Below are 26902 nucleotides of genomic sequence, written 5' to 3' on the forward strand. Positions count from 1 at the left end.
CACAAACACCTTTAGACAAGAGGTAAAGAGGAGAGAGAAACAGAAGAAGAGGGAGAGTGTGAGGGAGGGAGAGAGGAATCTGAGAGGCTGTGAGAGAGAAAGAGTCAGAAAGAGATAAGCAGATAAAAGACAGAGTGTGCAACTTGGTGAGGCAGGGGTGGAGGAGGGTCTTCTGCCCAAGGAATGTGCACTCAACTCACAGGCAAAACTGGAGGGGAATCTATGAGAATCTAAGTCAGGGATTGGCCTGGCCTCTACCCTGGAGAAGCCCTTGCCCTTTCATCTGTCCCACTGACTCCCTACTATTGCCCCTCCAGAATAAATTCACATGTCCAGCGAAACCTACGGAGAACACTCCCAAGGAAAAGGATCAGAATGTGGGCTGATGCCTTCCTCCCACTGGACAGGCCTGGGGAGGGGGTTGGGAGGGACTAAGGGAAGCAGAAAAACTGCCTCTCTGCCCAGGAGCAGCTGGGGTATCCTCAGGACAGGAGTGAGGGACCCACATCTGACACCCTTGGAACTGGGTTACAGAAAGTGTCTCCTCTCTGTGCTGTCTATGCCCCAGTAGGTGATTTTGTCCAACCCCCTGCCTCCCGGTAACCAGGTACCAGGACACACCAGCCGCACCAGCAGATTCAAAAGCCTAAGGGGAGAATTGTGTGTCCCAGGTTTCTTGGCAGATGGCCTAAGCTGCTTTGCTTTGCAGCTCTGCAGATTGAAAGGAATGAGGGTACAAGGGCCAATGGGGCCATGGGAACTTCTGGGACAGAGAAAGAACACCTGGTGAATTATTCAGGATTTGATGACCAGCATCTGGATTTTGCTACCCAGAGGCAGTGTGAATCTCAACATCCACCTGGAAGGGATGCTGAGGCTGGGCATCACTGCAACCCTTCAAGGGTACTGGGTTTGGTGATCCAGCTGGCTTGGGCTGCTGTTGTAGGGACCAAGGTTACACAGCCCCATTAACACATCTGTTTCACTGCTGGGAAGCAGTGAAATAAAATTGCCATGCAAATCTCGTGCAAGTCTTCATAGCGACATATATTTTCTTTTCTCCTGGGTGAAAATCTAGAAGTGGAATAGCTGTTAAACCCTCCAACTTTGTTTTTATGGTAAGTGCATTGTTAGATTTTAAAGAAACTACCAAACTGTTTTCCAGATTGGTTGTACCAGTGTACCAGTCCACAGGGCACAGTAGATACTCCAGACAAAAACCCACACATGTATACAGACAACTGATTTTTTTAAGGTACAAAGGCATTGTGGTGGAGAAAGGATAGCCTTTTCAACAAATGGTGCTGGAGCAATTGGATATTCATTGCAAAAGAATGTACTTGGATCCATACCTTGCAATATATTCAAAAATTAACTCAAAATGGATCATAGACCTACATGTACAACCTAAAAGTATAAAACTTCTAGAAGAAATCACAGGAAAAAATTTTGACATTGTTAGGCAAATATTTCTTTGTTTTGACAGCAAAAGCACGATTCATTAAAGAACAAACTGATAAATTAGATTTCACCAAAGCTGAAAAAGCCATTCTTTAAAGGACACAGTTAAGATCATTAAAAAACAAGCCACAGGGCTTCCCTGGTGGCGCAGTGGTTAAGAATCCGCCTGCCAATGCAGGGGACACGGGTTCAAGCCCTGGTCCGGGAGGATCCCACATGCCGTGGAGCAGCTAAGCCCACGTGCTGCGGCTGCTGAGCCTGCGATGTGGAGCACGCGGGCCACGGCTACTGAAGCCCGAGCGCCTGGAGCCCATGCTCCGCGACAAGAGAAGCCACCGCAATGAGAAGCCCACACCACAATGAAGAGTGCCCCCCCCCCCCGCTTACTGCAACTAGAGAAAGCCCGTGCACAGCAACAAAGACCCGACACAGCCAAAAATAAATAAATAAATAAAATAAAGTACTCAAGAAATTGTTATAAAGCAAAATAAAAAACAAAAAACAAGCCACAGTCTAGGAAAAGTCTTTGCAAAAACATGTATCTAAGTATAAAAAAGACTCACAAAACTCATCAATATGAAAATAGCCCAATAAAAAACGGGCAAAAGATTTGAGCAGAAGATATACAAATGACAAATACATGAAAAGGTGCTCAGCACAATTGTCATTAGGGGAATACAAATTTAAAGCATAAAGACATACCACTACACACTTACTAAAATGGCTGAAATTAAAATGACTGCCCATAGCAGGTGCTGGCATAGATGTGGAAGAGCTGGAATGCCCATACACTGCTGATGGGAACGTAAAATGGTACAACCAATTTGGAAAACAGTTTGGTAGTTTCTTTAAAATCTAACAATGCACCTACCATAAAAACAAAGTTGGAGGGTTTAACAGCTATTCCACTGCTAGGTTTTCACCCAGGAGAAAAGAAAATATATGTCCCTATGAAGACTTGTACAAGATTTGCATGGCAATTTTATTTGTAATAGTCAAAAACAAAAAACAATTTAATGTCCATCAACAGGTGAATGAGGGACTTCCCTGGTGGTGCAGTGGATAAGACTCCATGCTCCCAATGCAGGGGGCCTGGGTTTGATCCCTGGTCAGGGAACCAGATCCTACATGCATGCTGCAACTAAGAGTTCGCATGCCACAACTAAGGAGCCGGCGAGCCACAACAAAGGAGCCCACCTGCTGCAACTAGGACCCAGCACAACCAAATAAATAAATAAATAAATATTTTAAAAAACAGGTGACTGAATAAACAAATTGGAGTCCATATAACACAACATGGATAAATCTCAAAATAATTATACTGAGTGAAGGAAGCCAGACAACCAGGGGTACATAGAGTATGTTTCTATTTACATGAAACCTTACAAAATGCAAATTAATCTTCAGTGACAGAGAGCAAATCAGTGCTTGCTTAGGTGTATGCAAGTGGGGATGAGAGAGTGATGAATGTGTTTACTAACTTGATTATGGTGAATATATTTATATATAATATAAACTTATCAAATTGTGTACTTTTAATATGTACAATTTACTGTATGCCAATTATACCTCAATTAAGCTGTTTTTAAAAAACATCATAGATGGCAACAATCTGTATGATCAGTCATGCCACAAATACATGCAAGAAAGTCTAAGATGTTGAGATATAAAACTGGCAGATATATTTTTCTGATCTCATACCCGGCAGCAATGATTTATCTTTAACACCAACTCTCAGATTCTGAGTTCCCCCGCTTCTCTCAAGTGATATAGTTATGATTTGTGCAAAATTCCATCTTTATGTTATACTTCAATATAAAGTTTACTCTTTTAAAAGAGAAGTGGAAATATACTATAGAGCAAAAGAATCTTCAGCTCGATGAACAATATTCTAGACAATATGGGAAACTCCCACAGCCACATAATGCTGGCCTTTTCATTCATCCATCCTGGAGTCAGAAGGTCCACAGCATCCTGGGTCCTGGTGCAGGCCTTGCCCTCATACAGGGGTCTGTCACCACCACCAGCACAGAGAGTCTCTCCTGTTCCCTTGGTGGAAAAGTGCTGAGCACAGAGACTTCCACCATCCTGGTTTCTCACACTATAGTCTGTAGCCCTGACAGTCGGCAAGTCCCTCCACACAACTGGCCACAGGCTTTCCTGCTTGTAGATGTATTCATCATTTACACGTGCTCTCTGCAGGTGCTGGGGTTTACAATCTCCTCATGGGGTGGAGACTAGCATTGTGGTGAAGGATAGCCAAACATGGTCTTCATTCCTCCCTCTACTATTTGTTGACTGTCTGACCTTAGGCAAATTCTGGCCTCCTGAATCTACATCTGTGACATCTATATCACATGCTCCTGGGAGCGTTTGGGTTTCTTGTGAACCCAAAACAGAGTAAGCACAGAATACATGCATGGTATTATTATCACCATGTTCATCAGTTAATAATAACAACAGTTAATGTTCGTAGATTACTCACTATGTGCCTAGCCCTATGCTAAGTGCTTTATAAGCACAAGTTACAACAGCCCTGTGAGGGAGGTGCAGTTATTACCTCATTTCACAGAGGAGGAAATGGAAAGTCAGGGAGGTTGAGTGACTTGCCCAAGGTCACTCAGTCATCAGGTGTTGGGGCAGGGAAGTGAACTCAGGTCTGTCTGCCTACAGAGCCCACATCCCTCCCACCAGGCTGCACTGTCTTCCACCCCATTTGGCCTCAAAGAGCTCCAGTCACTCCTTTCCAAACCCAGTGACCCCAGAACTTCAGAACAAGGTATCTGACTTACTCCTTGCAGTAGGCAGAATAATGGCCCCCAAAGATATTAGGTCATAGTCCCTGGACACTGTAAATATTACCTTACTTGGAAAATGGTTCTTTGTAAATATGATTAAGTTAAGGCTGTTGAGATGTGGAGATTATCCTGGATTATCTGGGTGGGTCCTAAATGCAAGTACATGTATCCTCATAAGAGATGCATAAGAGATGCCCAGAGTCCAGGAGAGAGAGAGGAGGTAAAGGAGTGGGAGGGAGAAGCAGAGAGAAGCAGCCAAGAATTGGAGCCAGACCAGGGGCTGGAGCCAGAATTGGAGTCGAAGCTGCTTTTGCTAAAGCAGCAGCAACTAAAGAAGTTGAAAAGATGCTGGTTATCTTAGGACTACTCACCTCCCTCCTTTCTTTCCTGTATGTGATAGCTCTGTCCATTAGGAAGTTCTTTGCTGGTGGGATTTGGAGAACAAATGTGCAGCTTCCCAGGAAGATAGTGGTGATCACCAGAGCCAACATGGGCATCAGTAAGGAGATGGCCAGAGAGCTCGCTAGCAGAGGAGTATGCATTGCCTGCTGAGATGTACTGAAGTGGGAATCTGCTGCTAGTAAAATCTGAGCTAATACAAAGAACTCCCAGGTGCTGGTGTGGAAACTGGACCTATCCAATACCAAATCCATCTGAGCTTTTGCTGAAAGCCTTCTGGCAGTGCAAAAGCAGCTCCATATTCTGATCAACAATACAGGAATGATGATGTGTCCATATTCCAAGACAGCTAACAGCTTTGAAACCCACCTGGGAATCAACTGCCTGGGCCACTTCCTTCTCACTTGCTCTCTCCTGGAGCAGCTGAAGGAGTCTGCTCCTGCACAGATGGTGAACCTGTCATCGGTGGCTCACCATGCTGGCAAGATTCGCTTCCAGGACCTTGAGAGTGAGAAGTGCTATAGCTGGGGTTTTGCATATTGCCACAGCAAGATGGCCAACATACTTTTTACTTGGGAGCTGGCCAAGAGGCTCCAACGGATGGGGGCCACCCTCTATGCAGTGCACCCAGGCATGGTCCACTCTGAGCTTGTCCAATACTCATTCCTGCTGTGCCTGCTCTGGCAGCTCTTCTCTCTCTTTGTCAAATTGGTGTGGGAGAAGGGGGCGCAGACCAGACTGCACTGTGCCATAACTGAGGGCCTGGAGCTCCTGAGTGCCAAGTACTTCAATGACCGCAAGAGGACCTGGGTATCTCCAAGGGCCTGAAGTAACAAAATGGCTGAGTGCCTGTGGAACGTCAGCTGTGAGCTTCTAGAAATCCAGTGGGAGTAGAGCTGGTAGAAGAGCCACAGCCTTATCAGGCCAAGTCCACGCCATAATGAAAGGGGACCAAGGAGAAGGACCATCCTGAAGGATTTTCCTTCTGGTTTACTGCTGTTGCAAACCCTGCCCTGTTCTGATTCTCCTGACCCTTACGGAAACCTTGGCACACCCAACGCTCTTGTGAAGCTGGCTCACAGCATGAGATGCTCACAACTGCAGAGGATTCTTCTCCAAGAATTTCATGAATAGAGTGCTCTCTTGGGGCAGGAGGACTGGGCAGATCCCAGGTGGGAATGGGGAAGGCAGAAGAGCCTGGGAAATTGGGGGCAATTTCTTCATCAATACCAGAAATGCCAGCCAACATTTTCAGCTGAGGCGACAGGAGCATCAGGGTTACATATTTCCAGGGACTGTAAGACTCAAACTTTTGACTGACCTCTTTTCTCTTTGGAATACTAGTCGCATCTCTTGAGTCTAGACAACTCAGGAAAATCTTGGCTAACTTTGGCCAACTTTAGTTCCTTCCTCTGAGCATCCTGAAGCCACTGTATGAAGCTGGACCTTCCCATTTTCTTTTTCCAGTTATTTTTTTAAGGTTAAAAAAAATTGCCAGCCTTATTGAGATATAATTGACATATAACACTGTGTAAGTTAGGACCTCCATTTTCAATCATGTAGATTGTTTCTTTTTCTAAAGAGTTCCCTTTACCTCAATTTTTAGAGAAAATAAAAACTGAACATGGAAGGAAAGAAGGGAGGGAGGGAGGAAGGGAGGGAGGAAGGAAGGAAGGGAAGGAAGGAAGGAAGAAAGGTAGAGAGAGATTTGAAGAGATACACAGAGGAGAAGGCAATGTGAAGATGGAATAGAGAGAGATCTGAGGATGCTGGCCTTCAAGATTGGAGTAATGCCGCCTGAAGCCAAGGAATGATGTGAGCAATCAGAAGCTGAAAGAGGCAAAAAATGGATTCTCCCTAGAACCTGTAGATAGAGTACAGCCCTTCTGACACCCTTAATTTAGGCCAGTGATGCTGATTTCAGGTTTATGACCTCCAGACTGTGAGAAAATAAAGCTCTATTGTTTTATGTCACCAAGTTTGTGGTCACTTGTTACAGCAGCCACAAGAAACTAATACCTGATTTTGCTACCTAAAAGTGGAATGCTGCTGTAACAAATACCTAAAGATATGAAAGTGGCTTTGGAATTGGCTAATGGGTAGAAGCTAGAAGAATGTTGAGAAGCTTGATAGAAATGTCCTAGATTGAATTGAAAAGACTATCAGTAGAAATAACACCTTTGAAGGTGATTCTGGTGAGATCTCAGAAGGAAGTGAGGAGCATGGAAGAGAAAACCTACATCATCTTAGAGAATACATATATTGTCATAAGCAAAATCGTAGAAATATGAACATTAAAGGTGCTGTTGATAAGGGCTCAGAAGCAAATGAGGAACATGTTATTGGAAACTTAAGGAAAGACAATCCTTGTTACACTGGCAGAAAACTTAGTGAATTGTGTCCTACAGTTGTGTGGAAATCAGAGCTTGTAAGCAATGAACTTGGATATTTAGCTGAGGAGATTTCCAAGCAAAGTGTTGAAGGTGTGGTCTGATTTATTCTTGCTGCATATAGTAAAATGTCAAAGGAATTAGGTAAATTGAGGGGAAAATGGTTAAGCAAAAGGGATCTAGGATTTGATAATTTGGGAAATTCTCAGTCTATCGAGATTGCAAAAGACATTAAATTAAGAGATTCATTCTCAGAAAGGTGTGCTCTGGAGAGAAAGTCAAGAGTGTGGCTGTGTTTGCTAGTACTGCAGAGATTAGATGTGTGACTCGTGAATCTCTTCAACCATCTCAGCCATACCCAGGAATAGAGCTAGGATAATCTAGGAAAGATATGTGGGGGACCATCTGGTCTAATGGTGTGAATCTCTGGACATACGTGGGAGACCCACACAATTTTTGATGTTATATCTTCAGAAACATGGACAGATTGAACTGAACGAAACAGAGGCAAGAAAAAATGAAGGAAAGACTGCCAGACTCCCAAAATTCTACAGGCATCAAAAAGGCTGATAAAACTACTCAATTACAAACATATGCCACACTTCAAGAGAAAGGAAGAATGACTCTGAGGGCAGAGCTGTAGGCCCATAGGACAGAGCCTCAAGTCACAGAGGATTATTCCCAGACCTTGAAACCCAATGGAATTTTCCCTGCTAGATTTAAAAATTGCTTAGGGCCAATGACTCCTTCTTTCTTCCATTTTCTCCTATTTGAAATGATAATGTCTATAGCTACTATTCTATGCCTGTCCCACCACTGTATTTTAGGAACAGTTAATTTGTTTTCTGGTGTTCAAGTCCAAAGAGGAATTTTGCCCCAGGATGGATCATACCCAGAGTACCACCCATACCTATTTTAGAAGATGAGATTTGGTACTCTTGAGCTGATGATATTTAGATGAGATTTTAGACTTGAGCTGATACTGTGATGGATTGAGAATTTGGGGACTTGGGGATGGAGTGCATGTATTTTGCATGTGGGACGGACATGAATCCTTGGGGACCAGAGAGGAGACTTAATAGCAGCCCCCCCCAAAGATAGCCACATCCTAATTCCTGGAACCTATGAGTATTACCTTTCAACAACAATAGAAAAGACTTTGCAGATGTGATTAACGATCTTGAGATAGGGAGATTATCCTGGATTATCTGGGTGGGCCCTAAATGTATCATAAGTGTCCTTATCAGGGGAAAGCAGAGGGAGATTTGGCACAGACCGAGGGAAGAAGGCAATATAACCATGGAGGCAGAGATTAGAATGATGCAGCCACAAGCCAAAGAATGCTGGCAGCCACCAGAAGCTGGAAGAGGCAACAAGAAGATTCTTTCCTAGAGCCTCTGGAAGGAGTGCAGCCCTGTTGACTCCTTGATTTCAGCCCAGAGGAACTAATTTCAGACTTCTGGCCTCCAGAGCTGTGAGAAATAAAGGTCAGAATATTTCACTGAAACATTCAAAAACATACATACATGGAAGCAACGTAAGTGTCCATCAACAGATGAATGCATAAAGAAGATGTGGCACATATATACAATGGAATATTACTCAGCCATAAAAAGAAACGAAATTGAGTTATCTGTAGTGAGATGGATGGACCTAGAGCCTGTCATACAGAGTGAAGTAAGTCAGAAAGAGAAAAACAAATACCGTATGCTAACAGATATATATGGAATCTAAAAAATAAAAAAAATGGTCATGAAGAACCTAGGGGCAGGAAGGGAATAAAGACGCAGACCTACTAGAGAATGGACTTGAGGACACGGGGAGGGGGAAGGGTAAACTGGGACAAAGTGAGAGAGTGGCATGGATTTACATATATTACCAAATGTAAAATAGATAGCTAGTGGGAAGCTGCCGCATAGCACAGGGAGATCAGCTCGGTGCTTTGTGACCACCTAGAGGGGTGGGATAGGGAGGGTGGGAGGGAGGCTCAAGAGGGAGGGGATATGGGGATATATGTATACACATAGCTAATTCACTTTGTTATACAGCAGAAATTAGCACAACATTGTAAAGCAATTATACTCCAATAAAGATGTTTAAAAAAACCAAAAAAAAAAATACATACATACATTTCTATTGTTTTATGCCACAAGGTTTCTGATAATTTGTTACAGCAGCCACATAAAATTATGTGTGATTATAGAAGATTAAGTAAATTATGTTAAAGGTCCTTTGTGGGGCTTCCCTGGTGGCGCAGTGGTTGAGAGTCTGCCTGCCAATGCAGGGGACATGGGTTCGAGCCCTGGTCTGGGAAGATCCCACATGCCGCGGAGCAGCTGGGCCCGTGAGCCACAATTACTGAGCCTGCGCGTCTGGAGCCTGTGCTCCACAACAAGAGAGGCCGCGATAACGGGGGGCCCGCGCACCGCAATGAAGAGTGGCCCCCATTTGCCGCAACTGGAGAAAGCCCTCGCACGGAAGCGAAGACCCAGCACAGCCATAAATAAATAAATAAAATTTTTTTTTAAAAAAAAAGGTCCTTTGTAATTTTAAGATTCATTCACTCATTCATTCATTCAACCAACCAACAAATATTTGAGGCAATATAGAAGAGTAAGTAAAAGCACAGACTTTGGACTCAATTCAACTTAGGGGTGAACTCCAGTTCTGCTACCTACTGATCCTGTGACCTTGACCAGGTTGCTTAACTCTCAGCACCTCAGTCTCAGCATCTGCACACAGGGGATGATAACAGTACTTAACTTAAGGAGCAGTTGTGAAAATTAAATGGCATGATGCACATAAATGGCTTTGTGCTTGGCACATGGGTCATTGCCCTGTCCTCCTTGCCCTAAGAAGGAGGAGGAACTTAGATCAGGGCTGCGATGGAAAGCCCAGGGGGTATTGGGGACCTATTGGAGGCACTACTGGGGACCTATTGGGGGTGGGTGTAGGAAAGACTTCCTAGAAAAAAGTGACTTCTGGGCCCCCTGAGGGACACAGCAAGCCCCAATTACATGGGTATTCTTTTTTTTTTTTTAAAGCTTTTTTTAATTAAGAGCTTGTTTTAAATTTATTTATTTATTTATTTTTGGCTGTGTTAGGTCTTTGTTTCTGTGCGAGGGCTTTCTCCAGTTGCGGCGAGTGGGGGTCACTCTTCATCGCGGTGCGCGGGCCTCTCACTGTTGCGGCCTCTCCCGTTGTGGAGCACAGGCTCCAGACGCGCAGGCTCAGTAGTTGTGGCTCACGGGCTTAGTTGCTCCGCGGCACGTGGGATCCTCCCAGACCAGGGCTCGAACCCGCGTCCGCCGCACTGGCAGGCAGATTCTCAACCACTGCGCCACCAGGGAAGCCCGGGTATTCTTTTTAATACTATTATTGTAAATATTAGTATTAAGGGATAAAGCATGTTTCTGGTTATCGGGTCTTCCAGAAAAAGCACATATCGAAAACGCACATATCGAAAACGCACATATCGAAAACAGGTTTTTTTTCTTTAAGTTTAAAATTTTTAAGTTATTAGAGAGGTCCTAGGAGGCCCTAGGAAAGACCCCATATCTGAGGAAATTGGAGACTGACGGGAAGGATTTGAGATGGCGGCCTGCCTCAGATATACCATTTATTAAAATTAAACAGCAAAAACACCCAGCAGAGGGTAGAAAAATGTAAGCTGAAGGCAAAGGTAACATCTGAGCATGCATGCTAATGGGCTTACGGAAGCTGGAGTGGCCAATTCTGGTGGGAAGCAATCTTGCTTCAAGCGGGAAACTCGAAATCTCCGCTGACTTCGAAAAGGCGCGGAGCCTGGACTGACAAATCCCACTACTGCCTCACTTGCCCCACCTACTCTCCTGATCTCCGATTGGCCAGATCAAGTTCATTAACTGTTCTGACTAGTTGATTGTTCTTGGGCAGTTGAATTCTGGGATTTCATCTCATTGTCGAGCAATGCTTCACTGCCGCTTCACCTCTGAGGTAAGTTCTCTCTGAGGGCCACCCTAGACAGGGTAAGGGGGGGAGCAAGTAGAAAACCAAGAGCTCCTGCTGGTAATTAAAGTGGTTGGGTATTTTCTGTACCTCCCAACGTCCTCAAGATCGTTAGGACTGAGAGACGACTTAAAGCCTTTTGGGGTGATCCCCGTCAGGCAGACATAAAACTAAAACTATCTTCAGTCTGTGAGACTCCCTAATTGCTCTTCCTGAGGGAAGCAAAACACCCCTCAGCCCCAGAAACCCCCAAATCAGCCAGACGCCCCTACATTTCCTCAACCAGAGATAATAGCCTTTGCCTAAGGGACTCTTTTATCGCCTCCTCTGGGATAAAGAAGCAATGTTCTTAGCCTAAGACCCTCCCCCCCCCCAGAGACTCCCAATGCCATCAGTTTGGGGTGCGCCAGATTGCTTCATCGAAACTTCCTACCTTCTCAGCCTGAGTAATATGTGGTCCTACAATCTCAGAGATTCCAGCTCTCTTCACTCTAATAATTTTCAAATAACGTAGTAATAGCCGTTTTAAAATCAAGGTATAGGGCTTCCCTGGTGGCGCAGTTGTTGAGAGTCTGCCTGCTAATGCAGGGCACACGGGTTCGAGCCCTGGTTTGGGAGGATCCCACATGCCGCGGAGCGACTGGGCCCGTGAGCCACAATTACTGAGCCTAAGTGTCTGGAGCCTGTGCTCCGCAACAAGAGAGGCCGCGACAGTGAAAGGCCCGCGCACCACGATGAAGAGTGGCCCCGGCTTGCCACAACTAGGGAAAGCCCTCGCACAGAGGCGAGGACCCAACACAGCCATAAATAAATAAAAATAAATAAATTAAAAAATCAAGGTATAGTTGATTTACAATATTATATTAATTTCAGGCAGATAACATAATGATTCAATATTTTAATTGATTATACTCCATTTAAAGTTGTTACAAAATATTGACTATATTCCCTGTGTTGTACAATATATCCTTATTGCTTATTTATTTTATACATAGCAGTTTTTATCTCTTAATCTCCTACCCCTGTTTTTCCCCTCCCCTCTTCCCTCTCCTCACTGGTAACCACTAGTTTGTTCTCTATATCTGTGAGTCTGTTTCTTTTTTGTTATATTCATTTGTTTTATTTTTTCAAATTCTGCATATAAGTGATAACATACAGTGTTTGTCTTCATCTGTCTGACTTATTTCACTAAGTATAGTACACTCCAGGTCCATACATGTTGTTGCAAATGACAAAATTTTATTCTTTTTTATGGCTGAGTAGTATTCCATTGTATATATATACCACAGCTTTATCCATTTTCTGTTGATGGACACTTAGATTGCTTTCCATATCTTGGCTAGTGTAAATAATGCTGCTATGCATATTGGGGTGCATGTGTCTTTTCAAATTAAAGTTTTTGGGGTTTTTTTTTGGATATATGCCCAGGAGTGGAATTGCTGGGTCATATTGTAGTCCTATTTTTAGTTTTTTGATGTACCTCCATACTGTTTCCCACAGTGGCTGTACCAATTTACATTCCCACCAACAATGTACAAGGGTACCCTTTTCTCCACATGCTCCCCAATGTTTGTTGTTTGTGGTCTTTTTGATGATAGTCGTTCTGGCAGGTGTGAGGCGATATCTCTTTGTGGTTTTGATTTGTATTTCTCTGATGATTAGCGATATTGAGCATCTTTTCATGGGCTTGTTGGCCATCTGTTTGTCTTCTTCAGAAAAATGTCTATTCAGTTCTTCTGCCCATTTTTAAATAGGGTTGTTTGGGTTTTTTTAATATATTGAGTTGTATAAGCTCTTTATATAATTTGGATATTAACCCATTATCAGTCATATCATTTGCAAATATTTTCTCTCTTTCAGTAGGTTACCTTTTTGTTTTGTCAGTGGTTTCCTTTGCTGCTCAAAAGCTTTTAAGTTTAACTAGGTCCCATTTTTTAAAATAAATTTATTTAGTTATTTATTTATTTTTTATTTATTTATTTTTGGCTGCTTTGGGTCTTCGTTGCTGCATGTGGGCTTTCTCTAGTTGAGGCGAGCAGGGGCTTTTCATTGCGTTGGCTTCTCTTTGTTGCGGACCACGGGCTCTAGGTGCGCAGGCTTCAGTAGTTGTGGCACGCGGGCTCAGTAGTTGTGGTCGCGGACTCTAGAGCATGGGCTCAGTAGCTGTGGCACACAGGCTTAGTTGCTCCACAGCATGCGGGATCTTCCTGGACCAGGGCTCAAACCTATGTCCCCTGCATTGGCAGGCAGATTCTTAACCACTGCGCCACCAGGGAAGTCCTAGGTCCCATTTTTTAATTTTTGTTTTTGTTTCCTTTGCTGTAGGAGACAGGTCCAAATAAATATTGCTACAATTTATGTCATAGTGTTTTCTTCTATGAGTTTTATGGTTTCTGGTCTTACATTTAGGTCTTTAATCCATTTTGAGTTTATTTTTTTATATGGTGTGAGAAAATGTTCTAATTTCATTCTTTTACATGTAGCTTTCCAATTTTCCTAGCACCACTTATTGAAGAGACTGTCTTTCCCCCTTGTATATTTTTATCTCCTTTGTCATAGATTAATTGACCATATGTGCGTGGGTTTATTTTTGGGCTTTCTATTCTGTTCCATTGATCTATGTGTCTGTTTTTGTGCCAGTACCATACTGTTTTGATTACTTTCGCTTTGTAGTATAGTCTGAAGATACCTCCAGCTACTAGTTTGGGAGTGTGATACCTCCAGCTTTGTTCTTCTTTCTCAAGAATATTTTGGCTATTTGGGGGTCTTTTGGGTTTCCATACAAAATTTTAAATTATTTGTTCTAAGGACTTCCCTGGTGGTCCAGTGGTTAAGATTCTGTGCTTTCACTGCAGGGGGTGTAGGCTCAATCCCTGGTCAGGGAACTGAGATCCTGCATGCCGTGTGGTGCAGCAAAAATAAATAAATAAATGATTAATTAATTAATTTGTTCGAGTTCTTTGAAAAATGCCATTGGTATTTTGATAGGGATTGCATCAAATCCGTAGATTGCCTTTGGTAGTATGGTCATTTTAACAATATTAATTCTTCCAATACAAGATTCTTTCCATCTGTTTGTGTAGTCTTCAGTTTCTTTCATCAGTGTCTTATAGTTTTCCAAGTACAAGTATTCTACCTGTTTAGTTAGATTTGTTCCTAGGTATTTTATCCTTTCTGATGCAAAGGTAAATGGTATTATTTCCTTAATTTCTCTTTCTTTCATTGTTTTTTTTTTTAATTTTTATTTATTTATTTATTTTTGGCTGCGTTGGGTCTTAGTTGCGGCACATGGGATTTTTCGTTGTGGCACGTGGGCTCTTTGTTGCAGCGCACATGCTTCTCCCTAGTTGTGGTGTGCAGGCTCCAGAGCATGTGGGCGCAGTAGTTGCAGTGTGCCGGCTCTCTAGTTGGGGCGCGTGGGCTCAGTAGTTGTGGCACACGGGATTCTCTAGTTGTGGCATGCAGGCTCCAGGGCACACGGGCTCAGTAGTTGCAATGTGCGGGCTCTCTAGTTGTGAGCCCATGGGCTCTGTAGTTGTGGAGCACAGGCTCCAGAGCATGTGGGCTCTGTAGTTGCAGCACAAGGCTCTCTGGTTGTGGCACGCAGGCTCAGTAGTTGTGGCACACGGGCTTAGTTGCCCTGCGGTATGTGGGATCTTAGTTCCCAGGGATCGAACCCACATCCCCTGCATTGGAAGGTGGACACTTAACCACAGGACCACCAGGGAAGTCCCCACTGATAGTTCATTGTTATTGTATAGAAATGCAACAAATTTCTGTATATTGATTTTGTGGCCTTCAACTTAATGAATTCATTGATGAGCTCTAGTAGTTTTTTTGGTGGCATCTTTAGGATTTTCTATGTGTAGTATCATGTCATCTGCAAATAGTGACAGTTTTACTTCTTTCCTTCTGATTTGGATTCCTTTTATTTCTTTTTCTTATCTTATTGCTGTGGCTAGGACTTTAAATACTGTGTTGAATAAAAGTAGCAAGAGTGGGCATCCTTGTCACATTCCTGATCTTAGAGGAAATGCTTTCAGCTTTTCACTATTTTTTTAAATTTTTCTTGAGTATAGTTGATTTACAATGTTGTGTTACTTTCTGCTGTACATCGAAGTGTATGTGTATATACAAATACGTATATCAACTCTTTTTTTAGACTGTTTTCCCATATAGATCATTACAGAGTATTGAGTAGAGTTCCCTGTGCTATACAGTAGGTCTTTATTAGTTATCTATTTTACATAGAGTAGTGTGTTTATGTCAATCTCAGTCTCCCAATTTATCCCTCCCCACTTTCTCCCTGGTAACCATAAAATTGTTTTCTACATCTGTGACTATTTCTGTTTTGTATATAAATTCCTTTGTACCATTTTTTTAGATTCCACATATAAGCGATATCATACAATATTTGTCCTTCTCTGTCTGACTTACTTCACTCAGTATGACAGTCTCTAGTTCCATCCATGTTGCTGCAAATGTCATATTTTGTTCTTTTTTATGGCTGAGTAATATTCCATTGTATATATGTACCACATCTTCTTTATCCATTCCTCTGTCGATGGACATTTAGGTTGCTTCCATGTCTTGGCTATTGTAAATAGTGCTGCTATGAACATCGGGATGCATGTATCTTTTCGAATTATGATTTTCTCCAGGTATATGCTCAGGAGTGGGATTGCTGGATCATATGGTAACTCTATTTTTAGTTTTTTAAGGAGCCTCCATACTGTTCTCCATAGTAGCTGTACCAATTTACATTCCCACCAACATTCCCTTTTCTCCACACCCTCTCCAGCATTTATTGTTTGTAGATTTTTTGATGATGGCCATTCTGACCTGTGTGAGGTGATACCTCATTGTGGTTTTGATTTGCATTTCTCTAATAATTAATGATGTTGAGCATCTTTTCATGTGCTTTTTGGCCATCTGTATGTCTTCTTTGGAGAAACGTCTAGCTTTTCCCTGTTGAGTATGATGTTAGCTATGGGCTTATTATATATGGCCTTTATTATGTTGAGGTATGTCTCCTCTATACCCAGTTTGTGGAGAGTTTTTATAATAATTGGATGTTGAATTTTGTTAAAAGCTTTTTCTGCATCAATCTATTGAGATGATCTTATGATTTTTATTTTTCAATTTGTTAATGTGGTGTATCACATGGATTGATTTTCAGATATTGAACCATCCTTGCATCCCTGGGATAAATCCCACTTTGTTATGATGTATGATCCTTTTAATGTATTGTTGGATTTGGTTTGCTAATATTTTGTTGAGCATTTTTGCATCTATAGTAATCACTGATATTGGCCTCTAATTTTCTTTTTTTGTGATATCTTTCTCTAGTTTTGGTATCAGGGTGATGCTGGCCTCATAGGATGAGTTCAGAAGTGTTCCTTCCTCTACAATTTTTTGGAATAGTTTGAGAAGGATAGATGTTAATTCTTCTCTAAATGTTTGGTGAAATTCATGTGTGAAGCCATCTGGCCCTGGACTTTTGTCTGTTGGGAGTTTTTAATTACTGATTCAATTTCATTACTGGTATTTGGTCTGTTCATATTTTCTATTTCTTCCTGGTTCCATCTTGGGAGATTGTACATTTCTAGGAATTTGTCTATTTCTTCTAGGTTGTCCATTTTATTGGTGTATAGTTTTTATAGTAATCTCTTATGATCCTTTGTATTTCTGTGGTGTTGGTTGTAACTTCTCCTTTTTCATTTCTGACTTTATTGATTTGGGCCTAGTAATAGCCTTTAAATTCACTCATATTAGTGATCTTCATTTCTTTTCAACAGAGCAAAACCCCACATCCCTCTGCCTGAAAACTGAAACCCTTCAGTCAGAGACACCATATGATCTCCGGGACTTACCTCCCCTGCTTTGCCTCAAAACATCCCCCCTCAATAAAACTATACATTCACTTCACTGCTTCCCCAACAAGGGTCTTCATATCTTTCCTTCAGGATAAGCCAAACTCCAGGAAAACGACTAACAACCGTAACCCCCCTCAAAGACTCAATGCTGCTTTGATCATGCCCACAGAAAACATGTCATCCCTAATCAGTCCTTCTCCCAAAGACCTCCAGCCCCCTATTCTCATCTTTCCCCACCCCCATGTCCTTACTCAGGGACAGATAAGCCAAGGATGGAGAAAAGTAGAACCTTAATTACAGGTGACTGAGTGTGGCCTTCCCTCAGCACTTTCTTTCCCAACAGAACTTTTGGCCTTGTGGCTGGACAGATCCAGGATGTGTTCCTTCTAGATCAGACCAGTCCCAGCACCATGAACAGAGGCAGCTCCTTTGCAAAAAGCCCCAGGGAATATAGCCAGAAATCAGAGAACTCCAAGGTGGGGTGATCTGGAGAGGGCAGAGGAGTGGACCAGGGGACAGTGTAGGGTGGCTAGATTTCTGAGGAGGGGAGGTCAGAGGCACTGGGAACAAGGAGCAGCATGTCACGAGGACATCCAGAGCTTTCCACCCTCACTCTGTCCTTGCCTAGCACCCCTGGGTACAAGATCAGTGACCTTTACTGGATTGGTTGACTCTCAGTCAATTCCAGAAGGTGAGAGGAGAGGATGCCACCAGCCTTAAGCACCTACTGCATGCCAGGTGAGAACCTAGACAATGTTACCCATGTTCTGTCAGTTAGCCATGACATCAACCAGGAAGGATTATTATCTCCAGTTTACAGATCTAACATGGAGGTCCTGCAGCCAAGGAAGAGTTCCTGGCTGAATGTCAGACATGTTTAGCTGAGTCATTGCTAGGATTTATTCTTCTTTCTTTTCTAGGCTTTCAAGGATATTTCCAAATACTTCCCTAAGAAAGAATGGGCAGATCTGGGTTACTCAGAGAAAATCACCTATGTGTATATGAAGAGAAACTATGACATCATGACTGATCTAGGTAACAGGAAGTTCTGGGTCCAGACAAGGCTGGGAACAAATGACCATCCCTCTTTACATGCCATGGCTTCTTCTTAGGCTGTGGCAATTGTCCCACATTTGTCCTTTTGTGTGGGAAGAAATCCCAGGGAAGCTTCCAGGCATTCTGCTCTTTTACTGATATGTCCTGTGCAAGGCTGTGGAGTGGGAGTGGCCACAGAGATGCTCTGTCCTGGATCCTGTGCATTTCTCTCCCACTGGCCCTGGTTCAGAACCCCCCCTCCCCCAGCTGATTAGCTTTACTGTTGGTGCTGTGTCCCAGCATTCTACCCTCCTCTCAGGTTGCCTGTTAAGAAACAAATATTTTGCATCATTCTAGGTCTCAAGCCTACCCTACCAACTTTCATGCGTCCTAAAAAACGAGCCACAAAATCCAACGGGCATGATTCTAAAGGTCGGAACCCCAGGAATCAGCGTAAGTGACAGGAAAGGGTCTCCTGAAGCCTGTCTACTTTGGGGTCCGGATGGGGAAAGATTCTCAGGAGTTTGTTCCCTCAAAAGCATCATGGTTGAGTGAAAAAAGTTGGATGCAGAAGGTTAAGCACAGTCAGAGGCCATTCATATAAAATCCTAAAACATGCAAAGCAAGAATATATATATTTTAAGGATAGTAAGTACATGGTAAATGTATAAAAACCTGAATGAGAATAAAACCCATCAAATTCTAGAGTGAAGAACTGGAGAAGGAGGGAGGGCAGGGATCAGTGAGGGCCGCACAGATGGCTTCAGCTGTGACTTGTTCATAGTGCCTTGTTATATTTTTAATAAAGAGCTCAGAGTGATCTGAAGTAGTTGTGAGGTAATGTTGAAATGCAGCTAGACTCAGTAGTAGATGCACACATTTCCAATATTATTCTCCATAATTTTCTGTATGCTTGAAACATTTCTTTTTTAAAGGAGCTAGTTCTTGCTAAATACCATTAACAAATCACAGGATGATTAAGAAAAATTTAAAGTGTAAATCTACCCCAAACTTCTAAAATAATAGAGCATAGGTATTGGATAACTATCTTAAGAGAGAAAGTGATTAACACATTATGTAATGACATATGGCTATTTCTCTGTGTTTTACCAAAACCAAATAGTTGTCTCACTCCTAATTGAACCTGATTCTATGTGTTGAGTTTGGGAGAGAGTCTGAGAGAGCAGTCCTCCACACATTGACCTTTCCTACTTGTCAGTGAGCAGAGGCAACGCAGGGTTAAAAAAGTGACAGATTCTAGATATCTTTGTGAATTTCAGCAGTGTATGTACTCACTTAAAAAGGGGATAGGATGCGTTCACTTGCTCTTTTGCTCTGACAGCACAGTTGTAAGAAGACAGGGTCAGAATGTTCAAAGTGTCTCCAATAGACCTTTGACTCTCCAGCTAAACAGGGCAGATTCCACAAGCTCCCAAAATTACTGCGAGAGGACTGAAAATCCAGTGCTTGAGTATCTACAAAGTTTTTGACATTAAAGAGGTGTTCTTATACTGGAAACATTCCAGAACCGCTGGATTAAATCATCCATGGTTCATCATACACTTAACAGTTTCATTGAGGCATACTATAAAATTCACCATTTTAAGTATACAGTGATTTTTGGTTAAAGACCAGTCAATTTAATTCTTTGGGGAAACAAGTAAGAAATATGTAATGAATAGGATGAGGCAGTGATGGAGTTTAGTTCACTTTTTATAAACCATCAGAAGGAAAATTATGAATTGATGCTGCAAATAAATGCATAAACCGTTATAATTCAGAGGCTTGTCTCAAAGTAACTCCTTGACAGTGAGTGGACTCATAAACCTCTGCTGCAGAATACCGATACTACAGGAGTCTCTCTGCAGTTTGGGAATATTTACCAACAAAGAAAAATTCTGATTTGTCGCCTTCTTTTAGATGAACCTGCTCAGGAGGCTTCCAACATGCAAGAGAGAAAACACCTGAAGGTGAGTGCCTCCCAAATCCAGAGGACCAGAGACCGTTTATCTCTCCATGGATGTGAATATTGGTAAAAGTGGGAAAATATTGAAAATGGCCTGTGCTAACAAAAGATCAAGATGAAAAAAAAAATAAATTACATGGGACTGAGTGAACTGATGAGGATGATTATAATTTTTGTGACTTTCTGTTTGAATTATTAAAAAAAAATCCCACAAGGACTCAGAGGCAAAGAATATACAAATCAATTTTCACTGCAAAGTAAAGGAGCTGTTACAGTGGAGGATTACTGGACTGAATGTCAATATTATGACATAGTATGAGTGTGTTTCATGTTTGGTAATTGCAATCATTGTTGCTTTTGTTGTGGTCATCCATTTACAATGCTTGGTGTCAGTCTATTTATCTCTTGTAAAAAGAAAATACAGTGTGTGTGTGTGAAAAAAAAAAATGGCCTGGCCCTCACTGCCTCCCTTTCCTGATCTCTTGATCACAATGCCTGATGTAGTATTGAGAGCTTAATAGTAATTAACAACAATTGTGATAGCTGATACTTCTTTTGTTTTCATAGTGATGCCAGATTTATTTTAGGCAATTCACATGGATTAATTTATTTAGTCCCTAAGAAAACCTCTATGACATTGCTACTATTATTATCCCCAAATAATAATGAGGATATTATTATTATTAAATAATAATAATAAACATGCGGATATTGTGGTACAGAGGTGTTAAATAATTTGCTTGAGACCACAGTGGCAGTGGCAGTAGTCTAACCGAAAGCCCCAAACCATTTCCAAATTCGTGAATTTTTCATATGTTTCTGAAGCTCAGGCGTTTCCCCTAGGGCTAAACTCGCAGATGCTGCTGATGCTTCTGTTTAGATGCCCACTCTCACAACAGGAAGTACCAGCTCCCCTCTGCTCAGCCAAAGGGCCCCTTTCACATTGCTTGGGAATCGCCTGGACTGTTGGCCCCTCCCTTCTGTGAGCTCCTTCGGGGCCTTGTCTGCACCTGAGGCATCTCTGAAGCCTCAGTCCCAGCCCAGGGGGACCCTTAGAGGGTTCTTGAATAAGTTCTTCCACAATTGCAGATTAAACTCTAGTTTAGAGGGTAAAGGGATCTGGTGGGTGGGTTGCCAGCGTGGACACGGTTGAGGAGAGAACTCAAAGAAGGATCATAAAGGAAAGTATTCATTTTCATTATTACCACGTTTAAACAGCATTTGTAAGCTCAGAAAGTTCTTTCACTTAGCTTGTTTTACAGTCATTGTTCACTGATTCATAAATGAGGGAGCTGGTTACACTGATATTGCTCACTGTTTCATAAACAAAGGAGCTGAATGAAGGTTAGCGTAAGGTTGTTGGTCAGTGACACACCCTGACACCAGTAGAATTGGTAGAGGAACCACCTCGCTTAATTCCACCTGAAATGTTCTTGCCAGGGTAGGACAGGATGTCACATCTGGCACCACCTTCTTGGCTGTCTACATGAATTTCCACGAACCATTCCTTTCTTCTCCCGTCCCTATATTCATCCCCCCACACCATTTGCCAGCAGTGTTTTGTCCCTTCTGTACATTGTTCCATTTACTCTCCCAGCAGCTGTCTACTAGCTTATATTCGATCCCTTATATTTTATAGAAGCCCCTCCTCACTTTCACAGACCTCGTGGGTTGTTAGTGTGCTCTGCTTCCCTAAATCTTCCGTGTACCACACTCCTGCTCACATGGAGACTCCTCTTGGCGAGAGTGTCAGTCTGGAAAGAGTGTGAAGACAAGCGTTCTAGTCCTGGAAACACCCTTCATGTAGACCATTCCTTTTCCTTCTAACTTCCCAGGTTCCTCGTAATTTAGGTACAGGTAATATAATGATCTCCCAGACTTGTTGAGAACTTTAATTAAGGTACTGCGCACAAAGACACTTTGTAAGCTCTAAAGCACTCGAGAAATGCCATTGATACTCTTTGTATGTGACCTTCACATTAAAAAGGTGATGCCCAAGAAGTCCGAAAAGAAAAAAAATCCTTCGAAGTTAGTACCAGCAACATCAGGCTCAGAGCAGGCTCAGAAACAGCTGCGCTCCCCGGGAAAAGCAAATACCTCTGGTCAGCAGAGTAAGAAAACATCAGGTAAGAGGAAACTCTTTGGGAACTACTCCTCTGGCTTCCCTGGCCATGTTCAAGTGCATGGGCTAGGTGTGGGAGATGGATCCTGGACAGGCCTGGGGCCAGGCTGGGCTGAGGAGCTCACCCAGCTCCAGCTGAAACATTAGAACTGACTTCCAGGGAATTTCCTGGTGGTCCAGTGGTTAGGACTTGGCGCTTTCACTGCTGGGACCCAGGTTTGATCCCTGGTCGGGGAACTAAGATAAGTGTTCAATTCAGTCTACAAACCCTGACGCCATGAAAGGTGCTCAGGTCATTATCCCGTCTGTGATAACCTGGGAACATATCTTACTCGGAGTTTTATCCCCACCTTCAGCTCAATGCCTGGCACACAATATGCCCTTAACAAATACGTGCTGAATGAAAGAAGGTCAGAATAAATGTTCTGGTGAGTAAAGAGGTTGGGAATCTAAACCTGACAATGGAAGGAGCCAGAAGCTAAAACTCTAACTGGCGTTTGGTGTGTATTGGTGCGGGTTTAGTATCTCAGCCTCTCTGAGCCAGAAGGTGTGGAAAAAAGACTGTGTAAAAGGCCTGTGGTCACTTGGGAGGGAGGAGGCATCTCCTTATCTGACAAAACAGGGCCCAACACTCCCTAACCCACCCAACCCCCATTTACCAACTCTTCTCCACCACAGGACCCAAGAGAAGGAAGATTAATGTCTGGACCCACAGACTGCGGGAAAGAAAGAACTTGGTGGTCTATGAAGAGATCAGTGATCCCGAGGAAGACGACTAACTCTGTAAGTGACCTTTCAGTCCATCCCCACATCCCCGCAAAATGCACTGTTCTCTTATGGTACTTGTATCCCATCTTGTTGCTTGTTCCCAAATCATTCCTTTCTCCCTGTCCCTTGGGGTGCAGCTCTGAGGCTAAATGAGGAGGTTTCCCGTGCTTTTTCTACTCCCTGCTCTGTATATCCAGAGATCTTCCCTCCCCAGGATGCTGTGGGCTCCCAAACCCCAGGTCAGCTACTGGCGTGTAGGCCACACCTTCCTCTAGCCTAGAAGCTCATAGGACAGATGAGGGAGTCGCTGTAGCCTGAGCAGAAGTTTGGTCTTTAGGAGCAGCGGGCGGAGCGCATAGACCACAAGGCAAGGTGGAATCGGAGTGCACAGGGCTATGTAGGTCAGAGTTAAGTAGTGATTTTTCAGTCAGTGGGAGCTCACCGCCACTTACTTTCCTTCCCTTTCCGTGCCTCAGCCTCGGGGATGTGACAAGTGCCCATGATAAGAAGCAGAACCTGGTGGCCTTTCATGAACATGGGCATGGCTGTGAACTCCTAGCCATCAGCTGTATAGCAAGTGAAAGAAAGAGTTCACAACAGTGAAAAGTTAAACATGATTTTTCTTACTATGTGCCAAACGTTGCTAGGTATTAGAGTTGCGTTGATGAGCAAGACATATACCTAATGTGTATTTCTCTCTGTGTATCCATGCATCTACCTTAAAAAAACAAGTATTGTCAAGTATTCTTTGTACAAAACAGCACTAACCTCCCTCTCTCCAGATGCAACTACTGAGAGCAGTTCTGAGTGTTTGATTCCAGATGTTTTTCTCTGCATTTACACACAAACACACACACACACACACACACACACACAGGGTACCACTATGAGCATCTCTGACCTGCTTTTCTCCACTAGCAGCGTGTCCTGGACAAGTCTGTCTCACTCTGTTTCCTGTTCAGCATGTGCTCCATGCTGCAAACCTCCATTATTCATTTACCCTGCATCAATCACTGACAATTAATAAACATTTACAAGTTCTTCCCAGTTGTTTGCTCCTCCCGTTCTTGTGCACACAACCCTGTGCACCTGTGTGAGTGTTTCTTTAGGACACGTTCTTAGAAGTGGAATTGCTGTGTCAAAGGGTTCATTCATCCAACACCTAATGGGTTTGTACTGTGTACTAAGGGCCATTCTAGGTGCCAGAGAGATGTCTGGGAACAAGATAAACAACTGTCCCTGCCCATGTGGAGGTGACAGTCTAGTGGGGGATGTTGCTAGTTTTTATTCTGATGGATGCTGTACACCCCAGTCCTGGGGCAGGATTCTGCAGGTGGTTGGACACCTTGGCCTTTGCTCTTTCTAAGATCTTCAGGGTCATGGGGCTGGGACGATCCATTTGGGAGTATGTGGGAGGAGACAGAGATGAAACTGTCAACTGGGGAACATGGAGGAATAGGGAAGGAGAGGTCCATTGTGAGGACCATGGTGGACAGGAATGGAAGAGTCCACTTAGTCATGATTCAGGGGAGCAACAGATGGAAAAGTCCACTGGACAAAGGCATGAAATTGCCCATCTCACAACCAAGGGCTTGGGAGCTGGGATAGGGGTCAGGTGCTGAGAATGGGATAGTCCTGTCCCAAACGAACCGTTGCAGGCCACAGAGCTGGAACAGTCGGCTCTGGGGAAGGGAAGAGAGGAGTCTATTTTAGAACAAACCACTGTGTGTGTTGGGGGACATTAAGGCTACCAACGGAGATCCAAGGTGACTTACATGGGACATCAAACACCAGCCCCAGATGGAGGCAGTGTTGCACCATTTTGACCATCCACTGCCCATCACCTCAGCCTCCTGGCTCTCATCCAGCCTTGGAAGGTCTCCACTCTCCTGCTGAGGCCTCCATCTCTGCTACCTCCGCCTTCATCCCACCACTGGACCCATCCCCTCACCCCAACAGATTTGAATCAAAGGCGGGAGGAACCGTAAGCCAGCAGATAATGGGCTCCTGGAGAAGGGCAAGAATCAAGTCTCTCCTTGGACTCTGGTCACTGTGACTCAGGTTGGAGCCATGGTTGCTGGGCCAGAATTGGGTCTACCCCCTCCCACAAACACTGTATGATAGCTGCAGGGTCGCAGGTTGCTGTCCACACAGCAGCCCTGGGGCCGGGCCTGGGTCTGGGTCTCCTAAAGACCTCGGGGATGAGGGACCCTGCCCGAGAGGACCTTGCTCTGGGAGACTGAGAAGAGCCTCAGAGAATCACCACTCTGTGGAGCTCTAGACCTGGGAGTTGGCATCGACTGTGACAGACAGGTGGGAAAGGAGGCGTGGCCAGGGGTATGGACAGATGTGGACACCCGCATAAACCCTCCCTGACCAGCATGTTCTGAGGCACAGCCTTCCTCACAGGGGTGACCCTCCCCGCAGAGCCAGCTCCTGGGGGCTGCATGGTGAGGGCATCCCAGTTTACCTGAGTCCCCACCTACTCCTCCAAGAATAATAATGTCTTGCCACTCAGGATCATACCTTTGCATGAGATGGGTCCCAGGCCCAGGAGTCTGCATCCCAGGCCAGGAACAACATCTGCAGGAATGAGGGAGGTGTGGTCCACTGGGGTCTCCCCCTCTCAGCCCACCTTCCATAATAATCATAGAAAGTACAATTAATATTCATCTTATGTTTGCAAAGTGCCTGGGCTGATACTAAGCATCTTGTATGGATTCTCCTGTTTATCTCCACAACCAACCTCTGAGCACAGACACTATCATCATTATGATACTATAGATGTTACATATAGCTAGAGAGAGAGATTGTAATGAGAGATGGAGACACAGACAGACGTCCAGCTTCTTGCCAGAGTTCCTACAGCTGGCATGTGCAGGAAGAGCTGAGTTTGGAACTCACCGTGACTTCAGAGACACTAAGGAAATAGGTATGTATTTGGGGGGTGGAGAGACTTGAATGAGCTCTGAGTTCTGCCCCAAATCTCAGGGTGGAGAATGTGGAGTCATTTTTCCAAGACAAGGAACCCTAGAGGTGGAGCGTGTCCAGAGGGAGAGGCAGGTTTGGTGGTAGTGAGGGCAGGGGAGGACAGAGATACACAGGGTGGGTGGAAGAGGGGCTGGCAGAGAGGCAAGGGAGACCCAGGGCCAAGTGTGGGTTATCACAGCCATCGGCGGGAGAGGGTGCCAGGAAGGAGGGCATGAGGGGTCAGCTGGCTGGGGTCAGAGGTTCCCCAGAACTGTGAGGACACCCTGCCTGGCGCTGCAGGGAGAGGTGGGTGCTGCCCAGGTCAGTGAGGTCGCTCTACCTGTGCCTCAGAGGAAACAAGTTCTATTTCACCCCAGTACTCTTCTTCTTTACTCAAATTTAATATTCTGCTAATAGACATTGCATACCTTATTCTCTGTGCAAATACGGAAGAGGACATCCAAAAGAGATACAGAAGGATTTGATTTTTCTTTCTCCCAAGGAAGATGGGATCCACGAGCTGGATTCCTCAGCACAGGAGACGGGTACAGGGAAGGATGGCTTGAAAACACTCTGGGGTCATGACAGGGAGCATTTTCCCTTAGGTTCCCTAGGTAGATACAGCTCCTTCCTTCCTCCCTTCCTTCCTCCCTCCCCCCTTCCCTTCCTCTCCTCCTCCCCCTCCTCCTCCTCCCCCTCCTTCTCCCCCTCCTCCTCCTCCTCCTCCATGTGACAGATCCAAATTTTGAGATGCAGGGAGACTATGGTTTTGCCCGACCCTAGAAGTCAGCCTGTATGTGGCCCCCAAGTACACCCCCAATCAGCCTCCTCCCCGCATCAAGCCTGGGGCCCAGTGTGGACACACGTGCTCTTATGATGAGGGTCCAAAATGACTTTTTTATTAAATTTCCAGTCTCTGTTTTGTTTCTCTTTCAATAATTTTTAAAACTGGTTCTAAAGCAAAATCCTGGGAATTCCCTGACGGTCCAGTGGTTAGGACTCCGCGCTTTCACTGCTGAGGGCCCAGGTTCAATCCCTGGTTGGGGAACTAAGATCCCACAAGCCGCACAGCGCAGCCAAACAAAAAATCCTATTCATAGTAGAGAACTGGGAAAATGCAAGGACATGTG

The 26902-nt window shown here is 44.0% G+C and overlaps 1 protein-coding gene and 1 pseudogene across 1 annotated transcript; both read left to right on the forward strand.

The window, feature by feature from the left end:
* The first annotated feature begins 4604 nt into the window (after nt 1-4604).
* LOC133082465 (retinol dehydrogenase 12-like) lies at nt 4605-5552 on the forward strand (annotated as a pseudogene).
* An 11769-nt stretch (nt 5553-17321) lies between these two features.
* On the forward strand, nt 17322-22813 carry LOC133081775 (protein SSX1-like). The gene is made up of 5 exons (XM_061178139.1): nt 17322-17387; nt 17832-17946; nt 19867-19916; nt 21900-22038; nt 22713-22813. The coding sequence occupies exons 1-5, from the start codon at nt 17322-17324 to the stop codon at nt 22811-22813; spliced, it is 471 nt and encodes a 156-aa protein (XP_061034122.1).
* Nucleotides 22814-26902: the final 4089 nt, after the last annotated feature.

Source organism: Eubalaena glacialis, chromosome X, assembly GCF_028564815.1.
Source record: "Eubalaena glacialis isolate mEubGla1 chromosome X, mEubGla1.1.hap2.+ XY, whole genome shotgun sequence".
Classification (NCBI taxonomy): Eukaryota; Metazoa; Chordata; class Mammalia; order Artiodactyla; family Balaenidae; genus Eubalaena; species Eubalaena glacialis.

Excerpts from the sequence above, each read along its gene's own strand:
- LOC133081775 (XM_061178139.1), top strand. The coding sequence starts at position 17,322 with ATGAACAGAGGCAGCTCCTTTGCAAAAAGCCCCAGGGAATATAGCCAG. Across the intron at positions 17,947-19,866 it reads TGACATCATGACTGATCTAG|ATGAACCTGCTCAGGAGGCT; the intron begins GTAACAGGAAGT and ends GCCTTCTTTTAG. Across the intron at positions 19,917-21,899 it reads AAGAGAGAAAACACCTGAAG|GTGATGCCCAAGAAGTCCGA; the intron begins GTGAGTGCCTCC and ends CACATTAAAAAG.